The sequence below is a fragment of the Periplaneta americana genome, chromosome 12 (assembly GCF_040183065.1).
Source record: "Periplaneta americana isolate PAMFEO1 chromosome 12, P.americana_PAMFEO1_priV1, whole genome shotgun sequence".
Classification (NCBI taxonomy): Eukaryota; Metazoa; Arthropoda; class Insecta; order Blattodea; family Blattidae; genus Periplaneta; species Periplaneta americana.
This window is the reverse complement of record NC_091128.1, coordinates 173,893,655-173,917,638: the sequence shown is the minus strand read 5'-3', so window position 1 is coordinate 173,917,638 and position 23,984 is coordinate 173,893,655. Positions and strand designations below refer to the sequence as shown.

Here is a 23,984-nt window from a genome sequence, read left to right as displayed (position 1 = left end):
GGATTTTGCAATTGTATATTGGTATATTATTTCCCCAGTGTTTCAAAACTATTTATAGTTTCCACTCTCAAGAGTTACATCACTTGAGACTTCAATGGGTCTTCTCTGGGGTGGAAAAACACTGAATTAGAAGGCCAGATGCACACAGAATCAGACACGGCATGACACATGTTGCCCCATTGATTTCTTATGATGGAGTACATACACAATCAGACGCAAGCAGACACGAGGAGACATGGGGAAACAACACTGGATGACTGCTTGAACTTGGTTGCATGCAGACCATCTGATGTCTGCAGCATACTGTACATGCGTCAGTAGCTATGTCCACGATTGCATGCTTCCGCTATCTACAAATATTATTGTTGTACTGTATAGTGCACATTATTCAAAATGAGTTCGATGGGATAAATTTGTTGTTTTAGTACAATAAAGATAAGTTCTGTGCAATCCCACTTTGAAACAATATCACGACAATAATGTGGTTTATAAAATGTGGGAGAAAATTGCAAATAAGATTGAAAGACCCAGGTAAATAATAATAACAAAAAAAATTGTAGTAGGCCTACTTCTCTGCTGTATATTATCACTCATTTGTATTTTTCATTTTTGTGGCTCGTGAAGTAGTCATAAACTTACAAAATGATGTTTGTGCACTACATTAGTAGTATTTAATTTTAAGACGCTTTCAGTTGTATAGCTTTTTAGGCATATTAGGCGCCCTTAGGAAATAATAAGCAAATACAATAGAATTTCTGACATATCTACATTGAATTTAATTGTCAATAGCATTATGGAAAAAAAATGCAATACTTAAATAAATGTGTGTGTGCGCGTGCGCGCGTAAACAAAAAGAAAACAAAAAACAAACCCAAAAAATAAAATAAAATAAATAAATCGAGCATATATGTATTTGGTGCATTTTCAACTAAATGACAAGAACATTAATTAGCTTTCCACACTGAAAATCCAAGTCCAAATCCTACTTAGAGAGGTCTAATTTAATCAATCTAGATGCAAATAGAACCACCTGCACAAGGTATATCATGGATGAGGTCAAGACAGCAAAGTGGTCTATATGTTCCACATAAGACTCTGAAGAGGAACATGAACACACAGGCCAACGTACTGACATCAGTGTACAAAATTTAATGCCATTACATAGTCATGAAAGCTTCATAATCTTTCTTATGAAGTCTGCAGTCTCCATTCTGAACTGAGTGGTGCTGACCTGAGACTGCAGTGTCAGCAAGTCCTGCAGGAAGTTCTGGTGCTTGCGTTGTAGAGCAGACACTGATCCAGCATCACGACCCAGTTCATCCGACATCGAATGCTGCTTCTCCAGGATCCGGCCCAGCACATCCTTGCAGTCGTGGAAGAACTTGTGCAGCTCACGTGAAGCTGCCAGCATCTGTACAATAAATACAGAACCATACATTGTAGACTTCAAAAATGCTAGAACAATGGCATTAAAAAGAAAAATATCCTAACTGATAGATGATCACAGAAAATGAACATCTGAAACAATTAATTCATTTCTCAAATTTGGGTAGAACACAAAAAATGGGGTGGGGTGGGGCAGGTTAGAGAAAACTGTGTAACATACTTGTGTTCTTGTCTCGATGAGTTCCAGCAGATCCTGCCAGGCCTCATTGAGTCCATCTTTCCATTCAGCGATTGTTGCGGAGTCGGAGTGGCCTGCACTGATCAGCTGATCTGCAATTCCATTCACAGCTGCCACTCGCTCACTGCCAATAGCTTCAGTGTCCCGGGCAAATTCCTTGAATCTCTCCCACAGCAACTGCATTCAAAACCAACACGTTATCAGACAGGAAAGAAATACTGACGTAGAATTGTCAGCATAGATATTAAATCACAAAAAAATAAACGTACTTATAATTCAATAACAGAGTGTCAATAATGACAATGTGAAAAATTATTCAGCAGTACAAAAATAATAGAAACGAATAAAAATTGGAGTATAAGGTTCCAAAATGAGGTCCTCACACATTCTAGTGTACATATTCGTAGTTACTCACTAAACCTGACAATATGGATTGCAAGTTTTTTGTCGTTTTGTAAAATGGCACACTGTTTACATGGTATATATGAATGTACTCTTCATACCTGCAATTTGCTACCTAGGTTGTAAGGGGAGACTCCACTGAAAATCATGAAAATTTTTCAAAAACTTTTTATTGGCTATTTCACTTCTTTAGAATGTATATTTTCATACCCCAAATGGATTTAGTTCAATTCTGATTACAAATATGTTTAATTTTTTTTTTTAATCGAGTCTGTGAGGGGGTTTGGCATTTAAAGTGCTGTGAAAGTTATTATTTTCATCAAAGAATTCTTTTTTACAAATTTTTGATCACAAATCTAGCAACTTTTTGTTCTAAAGTTGGCTCTCTGAAGTTACTATACGAAAGTAGTGGAGGAGAATTTTAATAGGTATGTGTTACATAAATATTCATTTTTCTTTCAAATTCATTTTTCTGTAAGTTTATTTTTCTCAGTTCAACACCAACTTTTTTATGCCTAATATTAATGAATCTGGATGAAATTTTTACTGAAAGTATTTATGACGGCAGGGCCCAGACAAAATGTTTGTGGAGGTGGGGGACACAGTTCAAAGGGTGTCGTGTTATTAAACTTACTGTATATTCTCAAATATACGTTGTAAACTACAAAACTGCCTGATGATTCACATGGTGGTGAGAAAATGTATTATCATTGTCACCATTTTTATAGGTTTATCATTACTAATACATGATGAGCTTTTATAAGAACCATGGATGTGCTCACCGTGACATGGTCGTAGTCCTGGCCCAGCTCGTGAGACCCAGCGACCACCTCTCGCTCGGCGATCCACTGCTCCAGGTCGTCCACCTCACGGTTCAGCATGAAGAGCTGCAGGGCCTCATCCAGCTTGGCTCGCCGCTCGCCCGCCAGGTCCTTGAGCCCCGCATACAGCTTGTCCACCTGCGACTGCTTCACCGCGATCTGGTCGCTGTCGGGGTGCTGCTCGCTGGTCAGCTGCCTCGCAGTCTCGCCCAGCTGCCGGATCGTGTCCGCGTAGTCCTCCACGGCCAGCTCCAGGGTCTCATGCTTCTTCATCAGGTTCTGGGCAGAGATCTCGTCCTTGCCACGATCCTCCACCATCATGTACAGCTCCTGCTCGCTCATCCACGATTCTGCTTCACTTGCATCGAAGAAGTACTGCAACACACATACGAGTTGGTTACTTTCTCCATTTCAATTCTCTAAATGCTGACCTCGGATTAGGTAATTTTTACAAGTAGATGTTAGATATATTGGTGACAGGATTTTTTCTTGTTGCCTAACTTTCAGAACAGCCCCGAGGTTCACTCAGCCTCCTATAAAATTGAGTACCGGGTCTTTCCGGGGGGGAAAAGGCGGTCAGAGCATGGTGCTGACCACACCACCTCATTCTAGTGCCGAGGTCATGAAAGCATGGGGCTCTACCTCCATGCCCCCCAAGTGCCTTCATGGCATGTTACGGGGATACCTTTACCTTTTTTTTTTTTTTTTTTTTTTAGATGTTAAATATATTGTCTGTTATGCCGATATATTGTAAATTTGCAGCATTTGTTTAGTTTTAAGATTTTTTTATTTACCACTATGGCAAAAAATTATGGTTTTAACCCACTATCACTAACATTTTTACATAGTTTTCCCTTGAATTTATTCACTACTTTTTAGGGTCTCAAACAGGGGTCTGCATCGGACGTTTTCGCTCAAGCGCCAAGAAGTTCATAGCATAATCCGATAGGTAGCGCACATGCATGATGGGTAAAATTGTCGCGAGCGATAAATCCTCGAACGGTATAAGCTGAGCGTTAGACATTCGTTCTTGTTACAGTGATGAACTGTGTAGTAATATCATAGATGTTTAGCATTTCAAAACTTTGCAGTGTTTAACTAACCTCTCCATAGTACAACTACAAAACTTGCTTTAAAATGTAATATGAATGTTGTAGGTAAAAGTCCCCCCCCCCCCCCACAGGAGTTATTTTGTTTTTGCCACATCTGATAGATGTTATTGGATGTAAATGTAATTATTATAAACAGAGAACACAATCACGATAATGCAAGAACTGTATCAAGTTTTCTAGTAATAATAATAATAATAATAATAATAATAATAATAATCTCTAATAATTCAAGCGTCGGCTGGAACAACATTGTAAGTTACAAAATTTTCATTTGGCGTGTTTCCGTGTAATAATGTTCTATGTCATGTTACTTTGCTACACTCCTTGGCTTGCAACTGTCCATCAATGCAGCACGTGAAATTTGTCCACTCAAAAGTTTGCTACCCTCATAAGAACAACGTTGTACGCGTACACATTTTTGCAGCTCCTGTAAATTTTACCAAATGTAACATAACATTGTTCCAGCGGACGCTTCAATTAGTGTATCAATCTTTGCGTCTGTAACAGTTGTGCAGCATGATTATTCGTTTTATTATATTTTCTGTGACGTTATCTCTGTACTAATATTGTTATTAATCTACTGCTATATCAATAATATTTTGTAAAACATTTCTACATTGTCGCAGTATATAGGCGGAACACTATGTATGGACCTATCATATTATATATGTGGTAAATCAAATATTGAATAATTGTTAATTAGCAATAATAACTGTATATCGAAGTTTGTCATACTATTTTATTCATGTTACTGTTTTGGTACATTCCAATGACTGTTCCACTAAACGCTTGTCATAAACGCAGAAAATAAAGCCTTATTTTTACCGTGTGAGCAAAACATATGTGTATCTTATCTGTCTCCTTCCATACAAGATAAGACATGTCGCTGAGATGACCTTGTATTGTGCTTCTATTTATTACGAGTGTATCACGACCGATCTTACCTCACTCAAGGGTACGACATTCGACTGTGTTCAAGCGAGCGATTTAACTCCAATGCAGCACTCTGGTCTCAAAGTGTTAAGTATGAGTATTAGTAATTTAATTTCGGGAAGTGGTTCTGTCACTGTCTCACATTTCAGTAGAGCTACATACCTGTTGTGCTTTCTCCGACTGCAGCAGTTTGTTACGTCGGTTCTCGACGGCATCCTTCAGCTGCTGCCACCTCGCCAGCATATCCTCAATGAGCTGCGTGAACTCTGGCGAATCCTCGTGACCCTCATCGATCAGTTTCTGCCCATTGTTGCACACCAGGTGTATCCTTGGCTCATGGTTATCAATTTCTGTGCGTAGTGACTGCAACAAAAAGGTAATGTTTTACAGGATGAATCTAGCACTCTCAACAGCAAGAGTAAGGTACTTATATAATTGGTCTTCCAATAAGAGTGTTCTACTTTTAACATATAACATCTGCCGTGTTTATGAAGCTATAGCAATAATATTTTTCCCATGGCTACAGTTGTTGTTGACAAATAATCATGGAACATTACACCAGTCCACAATGCATAGAAATCATTAATATTTATTATTAAAAAAAGTCATCTGTTCACCAAGCATTGCGTGCATGACATGAAGTGTACAGTATGTGTAAGATTCCAGGCTATGACAGATTATTTTTGGCCTCAATTGGAAGGTATGGGTCTTGTTTCAGCAAGATGGCACCACGTGTCATACTGTTCGCGAAACAGTCAACCTTTTGAGAGAGAAGTTCAGAGGCTTCTTCATTTCGCGTGGTAGTGATATTAACTGGCCCCTGACACCATGTGATTTAACTCCGCTGGATTACTTGTTATGCGGTTATGTTAAATAACGGGTTTATGCCAACAAGTCAGAAACAATTAATGACCTTAGAACAATATCACATACGTTATTCTTGAAACTGAGCCTGGTTTATGTTTGTCTTACTTACTTACTTACAAATGGGTTTTAAGGAACCCGCAGGTTCATTGCCACTCTGACCTAAGTCCGCCATCGGTCCTTATCCTGAGCAAGATTAATCCACACTCTATCATCATATCCCACCTCCCTCAAATCCATTTTAATATTATCCTCCCATCTACATCTCGGCCTCCCCAAAGGTCTTTTTCCCTCCAGTCTCCCAACTAACACTCTATATGCATTTCTGGATTTGCCCATACGTGCTACATGCCCTGTCCATCTCAAACATCTGGATTTAACGTTCCTAATTTATGTCAGGTGAAGAATACAATGCGTGCAGTTCTGCGTTGTGTAACTTTCTCCATTCCTCTTAGCCCCAAATATATATATCTGTCTGGCATTGAAAATTGGACCTGTATACACGCAACCCAACGAAGCGCGGCGCCAATTTAACTGACATTCTCTTCCATATGTAATAACATTAAGTGTGCTTCGAAACAATAGTAATTAAATAAATAAACAAACCTCTTTCGTTTATACAATTTATTTCATTTTAAAAGTGTGACACTCTCATTGGAAGATCCTTTGTATGCTGGAACTGGAACACCTGGCCATTTCAAATATCTGGTCTATGAAACGTGACATTTCAAAGGTGGTGGTGTTGTTCTCTAATGGCCGCAATTTGGGATCATTATTACGAATCACTTTTTTTCTAACTGGATTCAATTCTTTTTTCCTTCAATTACACTGGACTCTTGCTAATACAGCACTCAGTAAACCGTCCTTTCTCTAGTATACTTCGTATCATTTCTACTCTAATAGTTTTCTGGGAAATTTGCACAGGTGCCATGTGTTATACTGTATATACTTATATATGTATACACATGCCACGTGTGGAACATTCTAGTTTCGATTTAGAAATGCAAGTGGAGTTGTTGGCGCATCTTATAACATTAAATTTAATGACATTTTTAAGTACTCCAGTAATCTGGAACACTCGCATCTGGCACCCTTCTGTGCAAGGAATCGCCAGATTAGCAAGAGTCTACTGTAGTGAACATAAACACACACATTTCGATTTTATAAAATGTTTACACAATAAAATTTTTTGCCAAGAGCAAAATGACCTGCAAATAAAGCATTTGCAACCTGACACTAAAAATAGATACTTTCAATTCATACGATCATGAAGGCGAACAAACACTGAAAAATGATTACCTGATTCTTCTTTTTGAGCATGTGCACGTTAAACAGGCTGTTGCCATACTCTGTTGATGTGGCCTGTGGCATCTTCTCAGCTACCCACAACTTTTCGTCTTCAATGTCACGTCGGAACTGTAAACAGAATAACCGGGTTAAGAACACTGCTCATCTTTCCAACAATAAGTACAAAACCCTCCACACTTCAGAAAGAAATACCTAAGTCATGTTTAGTTACAATAGTTCCCATTCACATTTCTGTCTTTCATATTAAAGACAATATGTAAATGGTTGGCTGCCCAATCAAATGAGAATTATCTGAGTCTAACCTGCAGGGCATAAACAATACAAACTGCAAAAATTATACATAAAATATCAGTCTATTACTCAATAAAATGTCCAGTGGAATTTAATTACCGTATTTATTTTATTTTATTTTTTAATTTCTAAAACACCATGCTTTTATGATAATATTTGTTTACATTTCGATTGAACGTAAATGCCACTGCCAATGACCTTGCATTCAACATATACGAATACACAACAGAGTAGCAAATGATTGCATTGGTCAAAGTAAATATTAACAGTCTATTCTTATTTTTAAAAAAAGTTAGAATCACAAAACACTTTTTTTCTGGGAAAACCTTAACAATTACAGAAAAACATTATCTGACTTTTTTCTTCAGTTATATACAGTCTACCACCAGTACTTTTTTGGCAGTTCATATTGTTTACACCCTGTATTTTTAATGCATGAGATTAGTAATGGAAGTACTGAAATTTGTACATATACATCAGAACAAACACAGCATGACCTTGGCTGTCTGTGCAAGTAAATATTCCTTTTGTGTCGTGAAATAGAAAACACTTGAATCTACATAAGCCAGAAAATACAATCAAATCCATATCAATCAGAAAATACAAGTAATCACTCAATCTTGAACGTAAATCTGTTTTGCTTCTTTCTAAATGCTGCAGTAACAATTTGAATTGTATTCTGCATGTAGAAACATTACATGGCAATCACTCTGGCTTGTTTATGAAGAATGCCAAACTTCTTACATTCATTTGGCATGAAATGCAATATATTTTGTTATAACAATCAAACTGGCTAAAAACAATATACAGGGTGATTTTTTTATTCACGGCAGCACTTGTTTTCTTTCCAGTGACGCAGGTGTGGTGACCGTTGACTAGAGTTTTATTATTTTTAATTCTATTACTGCTGAGGAGATAAAAACTTTACAACAGTTCCTAGCAGATATTATCTGCTTAATTGAATTGTCGGAAGTTGGTAATAAGTGAAGTGAATAATTACATTAAACCTTGTTTTTAACAGTCTCTCTTTTAAAAAAGAAGTTTTCGTTTTTAAGGAATGATTTCAAAAGTCCTGGCAGAAGTACCATAAAAACAATGTAATTCACTCTAGGTTTTAAGGAACACACTTTAAAAGAAATTTTGCTTTTAAGAAATACATATTAATCGATTTGCGAATATACAATCTGTTTTAGCGAAATTCCGCAACTATTCCAAACATTTTTAAACACATTCTGTACAATTTATACAGACACCAGTCTGGCACTGGCAGCAGTGCACTGCAATTGATAAAATGCACAGTTAGTATCTTGACTGGAAATAAGTTTGTAACAGTGTTACTGTACTGCATATGAAAATTATAAATTTAATTACAGTACTTAAAAATATGTTGCCATTTTGTAAAAAATAATGCTTTGGGTACGCAAGATAAATGGGACAACCTGTATACAAGATGATGAATTGAAATCTTTAAAGCTTTATTGTAGAATTATCTGGGATCCATCACCTGGAATGCTTCTTTCTTCTTCTCCAGCTGCCACTGCCGCTCCAGCAGGGGCTGCTTCAACTGCTCGAACCTCTTCTCCACTTGAGTCTTCTTCACCTGGATCTCGTCCATCTTCTCTGGGGCAGTGCGCTGCAGGTACTCAGCCTGCGTCTCCAGCTCTGTCACCTGCTTTGCTTTCACAGCCATCTGTGTCTCGATCATCTGTGCAACAAAACGTCAGAAGTGCAGGTCAAATTCATGATCACGGCAGCCCAGCTAGGATTACATGAACAGTAAAACCTCTCATTTACGGACATCGAAGGGACGTAACAATCTATCCGCATCTGGGAGGTGTCCTTTATTGGGAGGGAGGCTCCCCAATCTAACAGTAAATTTATAATATGTATCCCTTGACGCTTTAAATGAAATGTATTACTGTAGTTTAATTCTAAATACAGTGTACTGTACTACAGTAAATTCTTTGCAACTTTGAATTACAGTAGATAAAACCGAAAAAGGAAAGTACAGTACCGTGCCACGCAATTTTATTCTAGATCTACAGTCATGCACCACTGTAATTTACAGTTTTCAACCTAATCTTTACGTTCAGGTGCCATGTCTCTCGAAACAGAACGACTGATTGCAGTGAAGAGAATAATCCTACTAACCCTATCATGTATCGAATACAATTTCACGATTGCAGAAACCTTGGACCCATCAGACAGGTTAAATTTTATGACTTTGTTTATCCAACCGCTTCCAGCTAACAAGGGATAGCCGGCTGGGCTAGTGGTAGCCTACGAGACCCTTATTGTCTTCTTTCATGTTAAGGAATTTTCTGTACAGTTCTCAAAACTAAATTTTCCATTTTTGTAACATAGTAAGTCTTGAAATTCAAGTTCTGTCCTCAGTCAGGAGGTAAAGCAAGCTTTAGGACTGTGAAACAGCTGTCCGTGTCCGTGTCTGAGAGTGTCCGTAAACGAGAGTTAAATTTATCATTATTTCTATATTATTTCAATTGCGACATAAAAATCTGTCCGTATATGAGGAGTGTCCGTATCTTGTAGGTGTCTGTAAGGAGAAGTTTCACTGTAATTGTTTTTACAACCTGCAAATCAACTGCTATGGTTATCTAGCATCTGAGTGAGATGAAGGTGAAAGTGTCAGCAAAATGAGTCCAGGGTCCAGCGCTAAAAGTTACTTAGCATTTGCTCTTCATAGATTGAGGGAAAAGCCCGGGAAAAACCTCAACCAAGTAACTTGTCCCAACCAGGATTTGAACCTGGACCCGCTCGTTTCATGGTCAGATATGCTAACCATTACTTCACAGAGGTGGCCTTAATGGGAAATGGAAATATGAAAATATAATGGAAGAACAACTGAGATGATTTAGTCATGTGAAAGGGATGGATGATGAGTTGACTATAGATTACACAGAGAAGAGCTGGAAACGACAGAAAGAGGAAAGAGACCAAGAGGAAGACATGAACAGCGTATTCCGAAACTCACCGGTCCGGTGGCATCAATGATGTCATGTTGCAGCGAAATAAGGAACAAAACTGCTGGAAAGATCGATGGCTGTCATGGCGACTGTACAAGTTGTTGTCTGTGCTACACTAGCAAAATTATGCGAAATTTTCGTACTGCCATCAAGTTCAAAGAAAAGATAGCATAAACAATTTATTTCTTGAACCGGTAGTAATAACTGGTCCGTTGACATGTTCGCTCATAAGCCATTAACATATTGTTTTTACGTTGTGCTCATTACAAACAATACAGCAGAACACACCGCCATGACACAACAGTGCACGATGTCATTCGTCTGCTAATTCCAGTGGCGTAGCATGAAATTTTGAGCAGGGGAAGCTAACTCAAGTTGTCTTTCATGCAATATGAGAAAACGTATTACAAAAATACAGTCTTAAAATAAATAGTAGTCAATTTCAAGTCAGCAGTCGAAGATTGGTTGGAACATCGTAAGTAACACCAATAAGGCATGACCTCAAATGAGACGTAATAAAATATGATTTCACGGTTTACACATATCTCTTAACAAATAGACACGTATACGTATAACATTAGTTCACTCCCTGTCATACTTAGAGAAATCACAGTATTAGTATCATTACGTAAGTATGCGTCTGTCTTTTGGTTGTGTCCTTCATTGACAGCAAGGGAGTAGGTCATTTGTTTTTTAAATCACACTTTTGTTCGTAAGTCAGTCTTCACAATACAATTGTCCTAAAAAAAATTCAAGTAAATTAGTGTCAGGAACTGTTATTTCGCTCATTATTTATTATATCAGCCACAATGCACACTAACACTTCAACTGAACACAACTGACGAAAAGGGATAACTCAGAAATTACTTATTTTAAATGTTAAAGCTAGCTTCTTGAGAGCCTTGCGACTAGGGTAGTTTAGTTAGAAAGGGATGGAAAATCTGCGGGGTGGATTACACAGAAGAAACCGGTCTGCTTGGAAGCTGGTGTGTGCAGGCATCTTGTTTACTGCTGCATCACAAATCATCCTGAGCTGCCGCATCGCAATATTTAACGCGTAAATATAAATTCTATTAAAATTAATAAATAATTTTCTCCATAAACTGCAGGTTTATTATTAAATTATTATTAACTGGGGAAGCTAAGCTTTTTAGCTTACATTGACGCTACGCCACTGGCTAATTCCCGCCCTATACAAGAACCAATCAGATTCACTGATGGAGACTGCCACCACCTCTGCAAGTTGATGGCACCGGTGCGACACCAGTGGAGCATCAATGACGTCATTGGTGGAATTCGGGGGGGGGGGGGGACATCGAAAGGAGAAATGAATGGCTTGAAGTAGATGGAACTGAGTTGTGGCAGGATAGAGAAAAATGAAAACTCTTATAAAAAAATTCAACTACCAAAAGAGGCCACGAACTAGAAGAAGAAAAAGAAGAATATGTAAATGCAATGTACTTAAATAGTCTAAGGTGGTTTTAACTTCTACTCTCAACCCTTCCCTGCTTATTTAAAAAAAATAATTCCTAGAGATTCGTTAAAAAGAGCTTTTACTGCATTTTTAAACAACCAACTACTTCTGCCTCTACTTTCCGAATCCTGGTTCCAGTAATTATGTGGAAGATGAAAAAAAGAATAATCAAGTAAAATGCAGTTTGTTCACTATAAGACATGATGCAATTCACTATGCACATTACTTTTCTTGTTGTTTTATGAGACCAACCTGCTGTTTCTGCATGAGAATGTTAACAGATGCAAGATCGGTGCCAGTGTCTTCTGACTCTATCTGCTTCTCCAAATCGTTCATCCACGAGTCGATGTCATCGCAAGTCTGGTGGAGCAGCACCTCACGGTTGGCATCAAACAGCCGCTCTCCCTTCTCCTTGGTGGTGCGCTCCAAGTCATCAAACTGCTGTCCTAACTCTGCAATTCTTGGCTCTATCAGTTCTGCCAGCTCTGGCTTCTCCTTCATTAGCTCTTCCGAGGCCTGAGACAAGAGAACAGCGAAGTGCAAAGGAATGTCATCTCAAAACATAATACTTATAAAATAAATAAATAAATAAATAAATAAAAAATTTTGTAACATTATCTCTGCATACATTTTGTTTTTATTTTATTGGGTTATTTTACGACGCTGTATCAACATCTAGGTTATTTAGCATCTGAATGAAATGAAGGTGACAATGCCAATGAAGTGAGTCCAGGGTCCAGCACCGAAAGTTACCCAGCATTTGCTCATATTGGGTTGAGGGAAAACCCCGGAAAAAATCTCAACCTGGTAACTTGCCCTGACCGGGATTCGAACCCGGGCCACCTGGTTTCGCGGCCAGACGCACTGACCGTTACTCCACAGGTGTGGACTCTCTGCATACATATAAGATATCTCTGATGAGGACGAATTTTAGCTCAAATGAAAGACTTTAAACTGTCAAGTAAGTATAGTTCAATTTTTTGTAGATTCTCAGAGTGAACATTTTTTAGCCTGGTAAACTGATTAACACTAATTGTGAAAACGAAACTAAAAGATCAAGAAAATCAATCTAGCAACGAAAACACGAGATTGTACAACAAGCTCACCTGTTGGATGCGGAAGAGCCTGTCCTTGTTGGACGCAATCTCCGCCTCGAAGGCTTGGTGCCGAGTCCACTTGCTGTGCACTGTCTTGGCACTGCGGTACGTCTCATCTTGTGCTGTAATGTTCTTCTCTTGCACCCATTCACTCAATTCCTCGCAGTCCTGAAACAAGTCAGTGAACAACAATTAAGAATATTTCTACCAAAATTCTGCATAATGTTTCCACAGAGACATTTTTCCATTCCCGAAATTTCCATATACTACAATTCCACCACATACAAGTTACAGTATGTTCCGTCCCGTCCCTACATTAACCTCACCTGTAGGAACTGGTGAAGCTGCAATTGGTCCTTGAGTTTCTCCATCTGTTGAAGTGCCCGGTCACGGTTTGCATTGCGCCTCTCGTTAATGCTGTCTGCTTTCTTGTGGACTTTGTCAGCTGGAAGAATAGATTCAAACATATATCTCAATGTAGTGAATTCTAAACTTAGACACTATGTTAACGAGAAATGTTCACAAAGAGGTTCATATAATTTGGAACAGATTACAGAACTGGAGGGATATATGCTCCATACTTATATAACTAGACACCAGATATTTGGGCACTAAAAGTTATAAAGGGTACCATTTGTATTACAGTGGACATGGTGTCCATTTAGAGTTGCCAACTCTCCCGTATTTGCCCCTAATTCTTAACAGTCTCCCAGTTCCCGTATTTTTTCTTCTCTTCAAGCATTTTTCTCCTTTATTTTTGCATAATGTAAATATAAAAATCTTTATTCTAAATATTTGATTTTACCGTGAATGATGATTGTTTATATGATGAATTTTTTTTTAAATAAGGAAAAACGGAAAATCAATGCATTTTGTACTCGTTTGTTTTTATATTTAATTGCTTAGCAACAAATACCAGAGATTCGATTTATTAATTTTATCTCACTGCTGCAAAATTAAATTTCTTCCTCGTCTTTCTTTTAAATAAATCTGCCAGCATAATGAAATGCCAATGAAAGAATCACTACGTGGGTATTTCAATAAGTAATGCACTTTTTTTTTTTCCTCGGCTGCCTTTCATTGGAAAATAACGAAATTTTACACACATCATCTTTAAAGCTTCCTGCATTTCGTCACATAGTTTCGCCATTTTCCATTGGCTGTGATGAAGTTTAGTTTTAAAATGGTGACTGCACGTGAAACACGTACAAAGCAGAGATCTGTGATTGAATTTCTCTTTATGGAGCAGGAAACCATTGCAAATATTTTCAGACGCTTACAACATGTCTGTGGGGATCAAACAGTGGATAGAAGTACTGTCAGTCATTGGGTTAGCATAGGTCAGCGACAGAACGAAATAAAGCAAGACTGTTAAATCTTCCATGCTCGGGACGACCACATGCCGCTGTAACACTGGAGACAGTTGAACGCACTGATAGGCTTATTCAGGACGACATGCTAGTAACATCCAAACAACTTGCTGTTCAAGCAGGCATCTCTGTGAGTAGTGTTCACACAATTATCCACCTCTTAGACTATTCAAAGCTTTGTGCCAAGTGGGTTCCTAAGTGCCTAACTGACGACAATAACAAAGAAGAACCCTTGTGCAGAGTTGCTTGGGACATCACGAGGTTGACGTTGATATCTTATCTAACATTGTCACAGGGGATGAGACATGGATTCACCATTTTGAGCTGGAGATGAAAAGACAATCCATGGAATGGCATCACAGAAATTCCCCTACGGAGAAAAAGTTCAAATCAGGACCCTCAGCCAGCAAGGTTATGACCACAGTCCTCTGAAGGAGTGATTCTGATTGACACATTGCCAGCTCGTGAAACAAACTCAAGAGGTTTTCATCAAGACTTTGAAGATGTTGAAGAGATGATTTAGGAATGTTAGTCCCCATAAAGATGTCAACAAAATTCTCCTTCTCCATGACAATGTGACGTCACACACAAGTGTGTGCATTCGTTAAGAAACCACAAAACTTAGCTGGACTGTTTCTCATCTGACCTACAGTCCGGATCTTGTACCATTTGATTTTCATTTGTTTGGTCCCCTGTAGGAACATCTAGGTGGCGTAGGGCCATAGATTTGAATGGAGACTAGGTGGGAAAATAGGTATTTATAGCTAATTAATTGGGGAATATTTGGATTTTTAATAAAACAAACTTTGAATGAGAAATAAAATTATGTGCATTACTTATTGAACAGCCTAGTATTATTTCTTAACATGAAACTTGACGTAGCCTAAATAAATGTCTCTTTTAATAATTTTCAACAAGTCTACCACATCAGATGGTCAATCCACTCACCTGCAAAGTGTCCCTCATCACACAGACGACCAGCGAAATGCACAACATTGTTGATCTTATCGTCATTAGCCTCCATTGTGGTGAGGAAGGCTTCGTGTCGCTTGATAAGGTTTTCTGCTTGTTCCAAGTTGATCTGTGTGGGGAAAAATTTTAATAATATACTGCTAAAATGCAATATAACCCACTAATGTGCTACTGAACTCATGAGCAAACCAAACAGAGACTGTCATTCAGCCATTCATAACGAAAAGCAAGAGGTGGGATTTCAATGCTTCTGTCAAGAAAACAAGAGATGGTAAAAAAGACAGAAAATGTATAGAGTACTATTAAATGCTTAAATCAAGCTTGAATCCTGCTCATATCCTCAGCAAGAAGATCTAGTACTCACTGGGGTCTCATCCTTGCTGAGCACGTGTTCCTGTTGTGACAACAGCACCTCCGCCTGCTTGGCATCGCGGTTGAACATCTGCAGGTTCAGAGACTGCGACAGCAGCTGCTGGCGGTTCTCCCACATTTGATGCAGCTCCTCCCAGCCATCCTTGAGAGCCTTGAGGCGCTCCCGCAGGAACATGTACTGTGGGTCATCCTGAGTGGAGGGCTCGGCTGTGATGCGCTCACCGTACTCCATCATCTTGGTGTAGTCCTCCATGTAGTTGTCAATCTCCTCGCGAATGCTCTGGTGCTGGTTAAGCAGTTTCTCTGCCTCGGCCAAAGACGCAGGCGTGTCTTCCGATGCCACATCGGTCTGCGTCTTTGTCAGCCAGGCCTGGAAATGGTCCAGGTCGCGCAGGAACCGGTGCAGGTCGCCTGCCTCCTCCAGCTTGGAGTCGCGCTCCTTCAGCATCTGCGTCAGTTGCTCCCATATCTGCTGAATCTGTTGAATCCTCTCGCGGATAATTGCGGCATCTTCTGGATGCTCCGTTCCAATGCTGTCTGCCTCTTGCTCCAGTGAGTCCAGTTTGGCCTGGATGGCAGCCAAATCACGCTCCATGCCAGACAAGCGGCGCTGCAACATACCACATCCCCATGATTCTACAAGTGGCACAAATGAACATTCAATAGGGGAAATAATACTTTTGAAAGCACCCTTCTCAAAATTTTTATGAATCATTCTTTCTCAACCATGCTAAGATGTAAGATTTCAAAACTGCTTGAAAATTCCATCATCAGGTCTTAATGCTTAAGTGACAGGAAGGACACTTACTCTTTTTTTTTTTTTGGTAACTCTATAGCATCTATTAGATGCTTTATGGTTGTGCTAACAGATGGAGTTACTTGTCAACAATGTGATGCTGAAACGTGTGTTCAGGTTACTGCCCAGTGAGAGTCCTGATGTATTTTTATATTTGTGATGATTGGTTAATTAATATTAACCCGGCACACTCACATTCATACAAATTTCCAGACTCTAGACACCCAGGGAATTCTTCAAGAAAAATTCGCCGAGCCCGGGAATCGAACCCAGGACCTCCTGATCTGGAAGCCAGCATGCTGAACAACAGACCATGGAGGCAGTCACTTACTCTATTATTAAGTTCATTATGATTTGCCAGGACAAACAAACAAATCAGCATAGAGGATTCAAAAGAGTAAGGAACCCTTATAGGTTGGGACCTGAAAATTTCGCATTTGCGAAATCCGCGAATTCTTAAATTGTGGAGTAAAAAGTATTTTTCTTCATCTCTAAGGTGATTTAGCATGATTTTCTAGCAGAATTGAAAATGCGAATTTTCTATTAAATTGCGAAATCATGAGAAAAACGCTATGTAATAGCTATTTATCAGTAAAATGCCATTTTTCAAGCAAGAATCTCAAAATTTAAAGTCACTTCTTAAATACTCAAAACATGTCGATTGATCATCTCTTTATCAATTATTGTCTCTCAATTCGATAAATTTTTCATATTGATGATGAAGGTCAGATGATTGATATACATATCATAATATCGATTACCAAGTTCTATATTCGACATGGGCTTGGCTAAAATGCATCACATCTATTTACTCGCCATTTGCTTTTCAGATCGCAGCAGAATTGAATAATTATTCTTGTCATATTGACAGAGTTTGTTCAATTTGCAAGTGCATTTGTAAAATGGGGGGAACAACTTGACCAGCCTCATGGTCTAGTGGCCAGAGCTTCTGGCTATAGTTCATGAGGTCCTGGATTCGATTCCCGGTTAGAGCACAGGAATTTTTCCTTAAAGGGGATTATTCCTGTGTTCGTCCATGGTCTGGAATTTAGGTTACGTACAGATTTAAGACCTCTCCTGGCACCACATTATCATAATCATCCTATCACATCATCGGGGTAATGTAACTCCGCCTTCCAGGCGCCCCAACCTCAGAAGTGGGTTACAACTAAGCCACGGCCAGGAGAGAAGACCAGAAATGTCGAAAAGAAAACCTGGTGGCATTGGATTAAAAAAAAAAAAACTATAACTGCTTATGAAAGAGCCCAGCAGACTGTTTTGTGGAAATTCTGCAATTGCCACAATGGATACGAAAAGAAAGATAGCATTGATAAACATGTCATGTCAGAGAAGTATTTGGCAAGATGACACGACAGCACTAAATCCTCAACAACAACTCGATCATCAAATCAAACTTCAGTTATTGAAATGTTCGATGGTGCCAAGGGAACAAAGTTTGAAAAGGTTCATTATTCCAAGCATACAAGTAGTAGCTTTCTCAAAAGTGAATATTCCACTCGAAAAGCTGGAAATGAAACACTAAAGGGATGGATAAATAGATGCTAATTTCGGGAAAAGTAGATGCTAATTTCAGAAAAATAGATGCTAAAAATTCAGGCCCCTATTAATAACTCAAACTGAAAAGAATTTGAGATCACTGTTACGATCAGAATTTGAGGTTGTGACTATTTCAAACTGAACTTCTACTTCTTGCATCCAAGCTAAAACTGAGTTGTGGCTCATGAAAGGCTACACATTCCCTCTCACCTGCAGAGTCATGATGCCGGTGAGGTCCATCTCCAGACTGTCGGTGGACTGCAGGATTCTCTTCTTGTCCTCTATCCACGACACAGTCTCGCGACACTCGATGTGGAATGACTGCACGCCGTGCGCAGAATTCAGTTCGTCGCGCTTGGCCTCTGCCTTCTCACGCAACTCGGCCCACTCGTGGTTCAGCTTGTTCTGTCGTGCCACGATCTGCTCGGAGTTGGGGTGCTCCACATGCAGCAGCTGTCGAGCCAGCTGGTTCACCACCGCCACACGAGATGCATTGGCGTTCATCTCCTTCTCGAAGCCGTCATAGCGGTGCTTCATGATCTCTACGTCTTCAATATCCTTTGCAGGCACCATAGTCTGCAGCATGCGGTCCTGCAACACAAGCATAAAACATGTAGCGCACACAGTCACAGTATGGCAAATTATTAATAATAAGTATAAAAATGAGAGATATTATCTGAAAAGTTAAGAATCACTCATAATTAGGTTTTAAATTTGTATATGATTATTCAGAGTGGAAGGTGTTCAACGACAGTAACTTCAAGAAGTAAATCCTTAAGATAAAGTGAACAGAATTTTCTTTTGCCATTTTGCGTTATTTCTTTCTATTTTGCAGGAAATCGACTTTGTTTGTAGAAATAATTCAACATCACAGTAAATTTAAAAAAAATTCTTAATATTAAGGAATGTTCAAAACCTAGACTAGGAATGAAAATATTCTTGCAGTAGAATTTAACTGGGATAATAATTTATTATTCAAGAGTGTACATGCAACTTGTTCATGGAACTAAACTGGGACAGAAAAAAGAAATGTTAGTATTTATGGATGTACAAAAACAAACATTTGAAAAACTCCTACAACCTTTTACATAACTGTACTGGGACCAAAAAAATAGTATAGTCGCGACGCTGTTATTCCCGGCATGACTCCTCTTTGCTTATGTCTTAGGAAGTGAAGGCTCTATAAAGTCTAGGTAGGTAGTATCGTTCACCATTTTTGTTCTTCCATTGCCGAGCTACCATATGAGGAATCTATTTGCCACACCGTTAAACATTATCATGTCGTAGCTCCTATGATAATAAATCAAACGCACTGTAATTCAGCAAATAATTGAGAGGCAAATAACGTCTCGAAAGAGCCAAAATGGCGGGCGATTATATGAAGTATTTATCGAGCCTTAAGAAATGAATAACGTCTTCATCAGTGTATCACAAGACGCACACGTTTAAATGTAGCCGACCTGCAACGCGATTGGCTGCCAGAAATTAGGGTGACAGGACTATAATAGTTTGTTTTCAGGGGTGTACAAAGACGAATATTGGGATGAAGTTTCTACAATTTGGCCACAGTTGAACTAGGATAAAAAAAAATTGTTGGTCAGGGGTTTAAAAGACCTACATACAAATTAAACTTTTTCACAGAACTGCACTGCGATAAAAAAAAAAAAATGCTAGTATAAAGGGGTTACAAAAACCAAAATGCTAACACACGAGACCAAGTAGCCTCATTTTACTCCAAATTCAATCTAAGTATTTCTAGGAATTTTCCTACATTTTATGTGCACATTTCACTCCAACTCTCCCCCACCCTTATGATATTACACAAAAATATGGACTTTAGTCATCATCAGCTTTGTTAATGAAGCATATTGTGAATGGGAACTATGTAACGGTACTAACCTTCTCGCCTATCCATTGCTCGACACCATCCGACTCGCTGAGCAACTTGTATAGTGAGAGCGCATCCAGCAGCCGCTGCTTGCGCAACTTGGCGAGCTCCAGCAGCTCCTTGTAGCGGTGATCGATGCTTGCCAGGCGCTCCACCACCTCGGGCGCCTGCTGGTCTTGCTCTCCGAGCTGCTCGGCCTGCTTGTGCAGCGTCTCGATAGTCGAGTTGTAGTTCTTCAGCTCATCTGTCACGTCCTTGTGCTTCTTCAGCAGTGACTGCACATTCGCCTCGTCACGTCCTACATCCTCACTGGACACCAGCCGCAATGTGTCGAGCATCCAGATGTCCACATCATCTGCGTCTGCAAAGAACTGAAACACAAGAAACGTGACTGTAGTTTCCCAAACTGGGATAGTGAAAGTAAAAGGCATATCTAAACATGTAAAGGTACGGATTGAAACTAAACAGTTTACAATGGATCATATACCATATTCACTTGTGTACAGACTGATTATTTAGTCCTGACAGTTCAGCGACGCGAAAGAGGGGAAGTAATAGGAGGAGTGGGGAGAGTTCCGGAGTAGAGATAGGCGAGCGGTCAGTAAAGGAATTCAGTACAGCTTAAATGTACTGGAAACATACCGTTCTACCACATGCCTGACATCCGATGGCTTGGAAGGCAAGCAAGTGAATAACCCAAACACCCTTTGGCATAACTAAATGGACTCGCCTGACCCAGGCCCAGATCGCTGGAGACTGTCAGGACTAAATAACCGTACTGTAATTTTCGCATTGCATAATTTATGCACCCCAATTTTTAAGCTTCTTTTATTTTCTTTTTATTATTATTTTTTATTTTATTTCATTTTTTTATTTTTGCAAAGCTCAGCTCTTGGCCAGTTATAACAGTAAAATAAATGACATTACAAATCGAGACGTGCCTCAGCACAACCCATGGTTGCCCTCGAGTTAGCATCACACGTATAAATCTCATCTCCTCCACTCTGGTCAACTGCATTTAAAGCTTAGTGATAAATCTGATGCTCTGGAGTTAACAGTGCTTGTCCACTTCATAAAAGTTTTGCGTAGTTACGTTATAAGAATGAGTGTGTATATATCTATATATATATCAAATAATAACAGAAACAGAGTTCGTTTATTTGACATAACATATGATTACTCCCTTTCTGAAAGAAGGCATGTTAAGAATTTTATTGCCTAAAACCCAGGATCCAATGGTGCTTAATCCTGGAGAATAAAAAGAACACGCAATTATGTAACATACCTGATGGAAGTCCACGGCCTCCTCAAGCCTCTTGCGCCTGTAGGCAGCTGCATCAATAAGGTGCTGCCACATTCCTAGGATCTCCTGCAGGCGCTCCTGGATGCGGTCCGCACCGAAGTGCTGGTGCTGCACCAGGTCGTCACCGACTGCCACCACAGACATCAGCTGTGGCTCGTGGCTGCCTATCTCGTTCTCAAGAGCCTGCAGAATGATTATGCACATTCTAATACAACTATCCTTTCCATTTCGTTTCCACCATTCTCATTCAAGCAGCATTTTGTATATTTCAAAAAAAGTGTTTTTCATTATTTGCTTAAGACAATATTCTTAGCCATTTTTGTGGAAAGGAAGCAAGAACAGAGTGGCTTAATTTAGTTATCTAAATGATAGCGATGTACCTTGTGCTTGGAGAGCAGCAGGTTGATGGTTGTGAGATCGTGGCCAATATCGCCATTTGTCACGATCTGCTCCTTCTCCTTTATCCAGTTCTCCTCGTCTGCCATATCCCAATAGAATTGCCACAGCTTGCGGCTCTCGTCCAGACGGGCCCGGCGCTCCACCGCCAGCTTCACCAACTCAGCGTATGCATCCTGCAGCACAATGGAACAAGCTCTATATTTTGCGACGATTCTCATAAAGCTTTTCATCTCAAATCTAATCACAGCATAGCAACAATCTTAATTCCAGATTTTCAAACATCAAATTATATTTCTCTCTATTCTTAATACCTTCACTGATTTTAGTAATGCTTTCGAAATTTCATTTTATCATCTTTACTGTTGTATGTTATTCGACTTTAAATCTAGTTTGACTAAATTTTACATTCTAATCATTTCTACAGATTTATTGCAAAAAAGGACTTCCATCCACTAAGACTTACGCAGTCGTGTGGTATTCTCAGTTTGCAAATTTCCAAAACTCAATTACTGTACCTTTGTTTCTATACAGATGCCAATACAGTAAAACTTGGATTTTACGTTTTCCTTGTTTGTACATCTGATTGTTCAAAGCTCCACCGAAACTAACATAAGAACAATGTTAAATTTTCCGTGATTTTACGTCATTGTAGAGACTTGGGAAACGATCACGGATTCAACAATATTCAACTGCTGTCATAAATATGGATTTACTATGGATGGAAGTGAGTCTATCAGAGTTAAAGTGCAATAGAATTAAACATGCCAGAAGACAAATGGTATAGATTAGAAGCTGGTGTGTCATATGAAGAATTTGTGTGAACTGATGATTTTTATTTATTTTAGTAGGTTATTTTACGACGCTTTATCAACAGCTTAGGTTATTTAGCGTCTGAATGAGATGAAGGTGATAATGCCGGTGAAATGAGTCCAGGGTCCAGCACCAAAAGTTACCCAGCATTTGCTTATACTGGGTTGAGGGAAAACCCCGGAAAAAACCTCAACCAGGTAACTTGCTCCGACCGGGAATCGAACCTGGGCCACCTAGTTTCGCGGCCAGACGCGCTCCACAGGTGTGGACGAACTGTGATGGGGTTGGGTTTTTATACGAGGTTCTCTCCAACCATAAAGCAAATGCCAGATAATCTATGGCGAATCCTCGGCCTCACCTCACTTAATGTCGCCAAAAAAGTGTAATCTTGTAAAATGTTGACTTGTTCCACATCTTACAGCTTCAAGCTAATGTAAGATATATAGAATACAATAAATGAAATAAAAATATGACATTACTTGAGAGAGTCTGACATCAAAACCTAAGTAAATATAAATTTCCATTTTTATAATTTTTAATTCATTTTAAAAATACCCTTGAAGAACGTAAAATCCAGGTTTCTCTGCAAATCTTTCTATTCGAATGCACACAAAGTCATAATCTGAAGTGTCACCTCAAGCTGCTGCACACGCTCCACAATGATGGCGGGGTCGCACGGCCGGTAGCCCTCAGTGGTCTCCTGGTCCAAGAAGCGCTGCGACTGCTGCACAACGGCCTTCACACGCTCACCCAGCACGTTGATGTCGGCCTCCACCAGCGAGTGCTTCTGCAACAGGTCTTCCACGCCCATCAGGTGCTTGCCGTAGTCGTCTGACAGCAGGCGCAGTTTCAGCTCCTCCATCGAGTCCAGGATGTACAGCATCTCCTGGAAGTTCTGCTGCAGTTGCAGGGACAGCTCCAGGCGCATGCGGCGTGCCCGCAACAGCTCCAGCAGGTAGTTCCACAGCCGCAGCACATTGTCTTTCCTGCACAATTACTTTCACTGTCAATATGTAACAGGTCCCTCACCTCACACAACCTATCCTTAATGCAGACTATTTCTTTCTTCTTATCTGTTCATAAAAGAGTTAAAAACAATGGCCTTGTCAGAGAAAAAAATAAAACAATAATTAAAAGAGATAAAATTACAATTAATTGGCACCAATGTAAACCCACACAGAGGAACAGAGGTTTGTTACAATTCTTTTGATGTATCTTGTAAAACACCTTTAATCATTCATATTTTTAATTTGATCAGGCAAACCAAAACCTTCCTTCATAATATAAACAGAAGTGTTAAATTATTGTCCGTGTCAGATTTATTATTTGTTATAGTCCATTTTGTGTAATGGAAGACAAAGAAACATTGTGTACTTCAACAAACGAAGTAAATCTTTTTTTCTGAATACAGATCAATAACCTAATACTCATGAGTAGAGACGAGAATTCCTTGCAAATGCATGTTTTTATAGGAACATAGGACATAACTCACACTTAGTACTTATCCATTTTTCCCGTGCATATTTGCATGTTTTGGCCTTTTTTGGGATAAAAACAAGCATAATGCATATTTAAGCAATTTTTTGCTTAATCATGCATATAACATA

At 39.3% G+C, this 23,984-nt stretch overlaps 1 protein-coding gene across 9 annotated transcripts in view; it reads right to left on the bottom strand.

Moving 5' to 3' along the window:
* beta-Spec (spectrin beta chain) overlaps window positions 1–23,984 on the bottom strand; it is a 313,031-nt gene that overhangs the window by 68,486 nt on the left and 220,561 nt on the right. For all 9 annotated transcript variants that reach the window (XM_069842602.1, XM_069842603.1, XM_069842607.1 and 6 more), the window contains 16 exons: window positions 23,012–23,363; window positions 21,549–21,740; window positions 21,151–21,351; window positions 19,877–20,236; window positions 18,188–18,568; window positions 15,617–16,234; window positions 15,229–15,361; window positions 13,237–13,355; window positions 12,920–13,078; window positions 12,066–12,329; window positions 8,860–9,060; window positions 7,056–7,172; window positions 5,055–5,255; window positions 2,809–3,222; window positions 1,607–1,801; window positions 1,232–1,411 (listed from right to left, as the gene is read on the bottom strand). In XM_069842602.1, coding sequence (XP_069698703.1) covers window positions 1,232–1,411; window positions 1,607–1,801; window positions 2,809–3,222; window positions 5,055–5,255; window positions 7,056–7,172; window positions 8,860–9,060; window positions 12,066–12,329; window positions 12,920–13,078; window positions 13,237–13,355; window positions 15,229–15,361; window positions 15,617–16,234; window positions 18,188–18,568; window positions 19,877–20,236; window positions 21,151–21,351; window positions 21,549–21,740; window positions 23,012–23,363 — 4,087 coding nt within the window. The remainder of the gene's footprint in view (window positions 1–1,231; window positions 1,412–1,606; window positions 1,802–2,808; window positions 3,223–5,054; window positions 5,256–7,055; window positions 7,173–8,859; window positions 9,061–12,065; window positions 12,330–12,919; window positions 13,079–13,236; window positions 13,356–15,228; window positions 15,362–15,616; window positions 16,235–18,187; window positions 18,569–19,876; window positions 20,237–21,150; window positions 21,352–21,548; window positions 21,741–23,011; window positions 23,364–23,984) is intronic.